Here is a 6462-nt window from a genome sequence, read left to right as displayed (position 1 = left end):
GTTTACGTAAGACCAGGAAAAGAACAGAGGTCTACTTGCTGTTTCCTTGAGTGGTGGGATCCAAGACCCTTTTCATCTCCAGGGAGGTGAATGGCTATCTCCAATTTCAGCAAAAACTGCAGTGCCAAGCATAGCCCAGAGGCAGCAGAGTCCTCAGACTCCAGGGATCCAGCTTGGATGATGGGCATACAATACAAGTGGTAATGTGGACCAAAGACTGGAGAAATTGCCCCCCATTTTTTTCAGGATGCAAAAAAAAAAGAGCTGTTTTTCACTCCTGAGCACTTCCTTTCTACAAAAGTCCTCCACCAACTTTTTCTTTTTTTGCTTTATGCAAGAACATGAGGGGTTAGTGGGTGAGGGTGAGGAGCCCATAATGACTAAGATAGAATTTTTAACAATCTAGCAGAACAGGGCCTCAAAATCAGATATCATTTGATTTAAAGAAAATTAAGTAATGTCATATTTCTTTCATCTCCCATGAGGCAGTTGTAAACCTTTCCTGCAACAATGTAATATTTAACCCACAAACATCCAGCTGATAACTCACAATTTCCCACACAAATGCCCTTGGATTTTTCCCTAACAATTTAACAAAAGTCCTGTCCCAAACATGCCGACCTCTCTTCACACAGGGGAGTCATGTGTAGTACAGAGAGACCTGGCAAGGGCCCACTGAGGTAGACATTTGACTACCTCAGCTGCTAAAGATTCTGCCCATCAGGGTCTTTCTTCCTCAACAAACTCCTCTCAGAGTCTTAGGGATAAAGGGCAAAGACCAAGTCCTCATGGAGAGACAATCAGAAAAGGACAGTGTTGGTACCCTACTAATCCCACTATAGGCTGATCTCCTCTAGATCCCTATGGCCCCTCTTGCTCCAGGAATTTATAGCACTTTTCCTGTAAGAAATTCCTTCCTACAGGAATCTGTAGCGCTTTTGCCTACTACCAGAGCCATGGCCCCTATGCTGGGTGTTGCTCCCTACAGATATTGCCTGCTACAGGACACTGGTCTGTATCTGGTGCTTGAAGCATGAAGCCATTGGGGCTACAACCCTATGAATAGCTGCCAGAAACTGCTCTATGAAGTCTTTTATCACAGCTAGGTGATAGTTCCTGCAGTCATCATTGCACTGCTAGATCATCAAGGCTGCTTCCCATTGAGTAAATCAATGGATCCAGACTAGGACTCTCCTAACACTTGGGCTCTGACTTAAACAGAAGCTGGCCTTTGGAATTTCATGCCCTAAAGGAGAATACACCAGAATCCTAACTTTTGTTTTTTTGCTTTTATTAAACCCTGTGTGTGGTGTATATGTTGTTATAGGTTCTTAGAAGGAGTATAGTTCAATCTATCTTGACAGGAACTGATTTGGATAAACTAGCTGAGCAATGTTCTCAAGCACATATGAGGGCCCTACTTTCCGAATATCTAATCCCCTAATAGCGGGATTACATCCCCTAACACTGTTCCTGAAGCTTCCTCAGGCAGCTCCCTTCACTCTTCCAGTTGCCTGATGGACATTAACCAAATAATGGTCATGAGAAACCTTCTCCCTGCAGAGCAGTTACATTCAGTCACACTCTTAGTCGATACACACCTTGGGCAACACTGGATTTGAGGTCACAAAGACTTCTAGTCACTGGGCCACAATCAGCTGTGTGTTGTCTTTCTCCACAGATTTGTTGCCCAATGCATTTCTAATACAAGCCCAGAAGAGTGGCCTCTCTTGGGCACTGTCTGGCCAGGTGATAAATGTCTGCCTATTCACAAGTTTCCTGAGTCGGTGGTAGCTGGATAACTTATAGTTTGGGATCTCTTCCAGGAAGATCAAGATGATGACATCCTCGTGCTCATAGAACATCTTGATGCTGGCCAGCTGTACTTCAAGCTGGCACCATTCACTGTGCAGGTAGTGGTTACTGACCACACACAAAGTTTTCCGGCTGGTGTTGATGTCATTCTGGATGTTCTCAAAGATGCCTATGCCTGGATCAAAGTCCCAGTGGTGAAGACAGAGCTTAAAAGTGGGCTGGCCACCCTCTTCTAGGGCTGGAACAAGCTCTTCATATACCCACTGCTCATCAGTGGCAGTGAAAGAGACAAAGGCATCATAGATGAACTCCTTCTCTGTCCTTTGCCACTTGGCCAGGTACCAGGCTTAAAATATGTAGAGCCCATACCATAGAGACGGAGTCACCTTGGCAATGAACCAAGAGGAGACCATGGTTGTGAGGACCAGACTGAAGGAGCAGAAGAAGCAAACATTTCCTAGGTCAAAATTACACATAGAATCATCAAAATCTATCAACAAACTCTGGATATTTGGCTGCTGACAAGTATAGCCCCAGAGGTAGGGGATATGGACATTTGCTGTGTTTATTGACCAATTCTTGAACCATGCATTGTCACAGCTGCACTGAAGTTTGTTCCCATAGAGATCAAAGTACTTCAGAGACTTCAGATTCTCCAGATGACTTTGATTAATGACTCTTACGTTGTTGAATCTTAAAGAGAAGTCCTGAAGGCTTTCTAATCCAGAGAACATGCCAGGAGTCAATGACTCTAAGTTGTTGTTTTCCAGGTGCAGCATTTTTAGTCTTTTGAGTTTTTGGAATAAGGAAATATTTAAACTGAGACTTCAGTCTCCAGATTTTGTTCCTGAGATATCCAACTTTGTGAGATTAAGCAGGGAGTCAAACTGAAGGTGGTCTAGGAATACCATGGGATTTTTCCCTAGGAGTAGCTCTTGCAGGCCATTCAGCCCTTGGAAGAAGTTGGTTGGAACAACCTGAATTCCATGTATTTGTCCTTCTAGGTTGAGTTGTTTCAAAGACTTGAGGTTCATAAATGGAGGAAATGGCAAGGTCCTACTGGTTTCATAACTAATTTTATTAAAACTGAGATTCAAAACTTCTAGATTTTCCAGGCCCAAGAAAAGGCCTGCTTGAAAACTTGACAAGATATTGTATGCCAAGTCAAGTTTATAGAAGTAATTGAGGTCAGAAAATGCATTCTCCTCTATGTCTTTCAGGCGGTTCTGGGAGAGAATGAGAACTTGGAGCTTCTTCAGAAACTGAAATGTTCTGCGTTTCAGTGTCCGAATATTGTTGTATCCAAGGTCTAAACTCTCTAAATTTGGAAATTGAGGAAAGGAGTATTTGTCAATTTTTACTATCCAGCACCCAGCCAAGTTGAGCTCCTTCAATGAATACAGCCCATAGAAGGCCATATTATTGAGTACTGTGATGGGATTTCTAGAGAGAAAGAGAGATTGTAGGTACCTCAAGGGTGAAAATGCAAATTCTGGAAATCTTTTAAACTTATTGTGGCTCAGGTCTAGGGCTCTCAAGTTCTGGAGGGCATTCCAGGTCCTGTTGCTGACAAAGGAAAGTTGACACGTGTTTAGATTCAGCCTTTGGAGGCTGGGCATAGCATCAAACTCACTGTCATTGAGGTGAACGAGATCACTGCTTTGGCTCAGGTCAAGGGACAAAAGCCTGGTACAGTTGGCAAGGCGCTTTACGCCCCCTGCATTAATGGCATTTTCCCAAAAAACCAAAGCCTCTAATACAGGTAAATTTCAGAGGAGGCGACACCAAATATAGACTTGGTATATCTTCATTTAGTCAAAATCTCCTTTATATTTTTAAAAAGTTTTAAAATATTCTCTGTAAATTTTTGTGTTTCTGTGTTAGGGTATGTCCTAGAAACTTTTAGATTTTATTATTGAGATATTGAGAAATATCTTATTTTTTCCTATTTAATTTTCTAGTTAAGTATAGCAAGGGTGCCATAACTTTTTAATTTTTTGTGTTCTTGTTGATCATAAGCATAGAAAGCTTTGTGAACTCCTAATAGTTTTTAAAATATGACTGTTTATTCTATTAGGTTTATCTGTTAATGATTATGTTCTCTGTAGGTAATGGAAGTTATATATCTCTTTTTCAAATTCATACATTTCCTATGCATTTTTTATGTTGGTCTCATAATATTGGTCACAACCTCCCTATATTAAATCATAGTGATGATAGATTTTTTTTTGTTAATGGGATGACATCTATAGATTTTCAATTAATTATTTTATTTGCTGTAAGTTTCAATATAGATCAAGTCAGAAAATTTCCCTCATACTCCTAATTTTTTAAGGAAGAATATAGTTGAGTTTGACCAGAACACAAAGAGAGAGGGGGAAATAGAGCCATCAACTAAGGGAGAGTGTACAGGGGCAACAAATTTCTTGCACAGATGATAAATTGGCAGTAAGTACAGAAGTGTGAAAATATCAAGCACTTACTATGTGTCCAGCATTTTCATAGGCATGAATGACTCACTACAAAACTCAGCAAGATAAACAGTCTTAACCCCACTGTATACATGGGGAACTGGAAGCTCAGAGACACAAATATTGTACAGCTAATGTGAGACAGATTAGCAATTCAAAGAAAAGGCTATATCTTATTTATGTGGAAATCAGATGTAAGTTTACATACATTTTTAATAGCAGTTTAAAGTATATTTTATATACCATAAACTTTATTCTTTTAAAGTGTATATAATGAAGTGGTTTTTAATATAGTTGCAAGTTTTTGCAATTATCACTATCCAATTCCAGAAAATTGTCTTCACCGCCCCCCCCCCAAAAAAAAGCCCTGCACACATTAGCAATCACTCTCCATTCTTGCTTTTATGTAGGCCCTGACAACCACTAACCTATTTTCTCTCTCTATGGGTATGCTTATTCTGGACATTTCATATAAATAGAAACACAGAATATGTGGCAAAAAAAAAAAGCAAAGGTTATATCATCTCAGAACCTCATGTTCTTTCCACTACCTTCTGTCGCCCCTTAATTCCAAAAGAGCAGCCCCCAACCATTTGTAACAATGATTACATCACAGGGATACTTGTAACAACTCTATCTCAGTGGTCACTTTGAAGAATGCTAATTTGGTGTATAAATTCTAGAATATTCCACAAAAGATGGTGTCCTAAGTTTATACTTACACTTTATATCCATGTCAATGACAGAGAAAATGAAAAAAACAATGATCTAATGATAGTTTCAATTTTAAGTCAGCCCACTGGTATTGGGACTGAGATGAGTAGATTTATTCAGTGCTAGGAGGCTAATGCTTTAAGGCATTTTAAGTTTGTTAGGCAACAGGAAGGAAATGGATCAAAGGATGAGAGATTTCATTGCAAAAGTAAATATAAGAAGAAGGAGAAGGGCAAAGAGGAGAAGGAGCAGAAGAGGAAGAAAAAGTAGTAGTATAAGTAAATATGTCTTGCATAAGTGTGAGGTGACTCAAGGAAACTGGGTTGAACAAGATGGCATTGCCAGATGAATGTGTTCTCTGCTCTCACAGATGACAAGGGTTACCAATATGACCCCTAAAATCTATCCCTGTTTGTCACAGGAAATTTTAAATGAAGGAAAACTGTAAAGCTCCAAACATCCAAATTGCCCACCCTGACAAGGTACAGAAAGGGACAAGCTTTGTTGATAAAGTTTCCATGGGGACAGGGCTAGTGGAGGAGGTTTCTTTTACCTGGAACTGCTGGTGTTACTGCAATCAAAGGAGCATTCAGAGCCAATACCAGAGCAGGGAGCTGGGGCCTATAAACCATAGAAGAAAAGTACTTAAAGGTAACCAAAATGAACGACTTCTAGAAGCAGTTGTGGAACTAGGTTCAGCATGCCAGGGAGATGAGAGCAGAGAGTAGGCAGTCAAGAAAGTGAATAGGAAAGAATCTGTGCAAAGACCCAAACAGCACTGGTTTTTGCAGCTTGAGTTTAGGCCTGTCACACTGAACTTTTCAAAGTACTGGAACAGGGCAGAGAGCCAAACTCGTCTGGTTGTGGTATTCAAAATGAGGCAAGGATAGTGAAGAAATAAGAACTTTCTATAGTAGACTAAAGATACATGCTCCCCAATGTTCATAGCAGCACTATGTACAATAGCCAGGACATGGAAGCAACCTAAGTGTCCATAAAGAAATCAATGGGTAAAGAAGTTGTGATAATTACTCAGCCATAAAAAAGAACAAAACAGTGCCATTTGCAGCAACATGGATAGATCTACAGATTGTCATACTAAGTGAAGTAAGTCAGATACAGAAAGAAAGACAAATATCATATGATATCACTCATATGTGGAATCTAAGAAAAAGGTACAAATGAACTTATTTACAGAAACAGAGCCTAGACATAGAAAACAGACATACGGTTACCAAAGGGGAAGGAGGGAGAGACATAAATTAGGAGCTTGGGATTAACAAATACACACTACTTTATATAAAATAGATAAACATCAAAGGTCCTACTGTGTAGCACAGAGAACTATATTCAACATCTCATAATATCTTATAATGGAAAGGAATCTGAAAAAAATATATATATAAACAATCACTTTGCTGTATACCTGAAACTAAGACAACATTGTAATTCAACTATACTT

The 6462-nt window shown here is 39.7% G+C and overlaps 1 protein-coding gene across 1 annotated transcript; it reads right to left on the bottom strand.

The window, feature by feature from the left end:
* Positions 1-1640: 1640 nt before the first annotated feature.
* On the bottom strand, positions 1641-3626 carry LOC101279669 (toll-like receptor 13). The gene is given in 1 exon segment (XM_012536969.1): positions 1641-3626. A coding segment is annotated over 1 exon segment (1986 nt).
* Between the last annotated feature and the right edge of the window lie 2836 nt (positions 3627-6462).

This window comes from Orcinus orca, chromosome X, assembly GCF_937001465.1.
Source record: "Orcinus orca chromosome X, mOrcOrc1.1, whole genome shotgun sequence".
Lineage (NCBI taxonomy): Eukaryota > Metazoa > Chordata > Mammalia > Artiodactyla > Delphinidae > Orcinus > Orcinus orca.
Note: the sequence above shows the minus strand (reverse complement) of the source record. Positions and strands in the feature narration are given on the sequence as shown.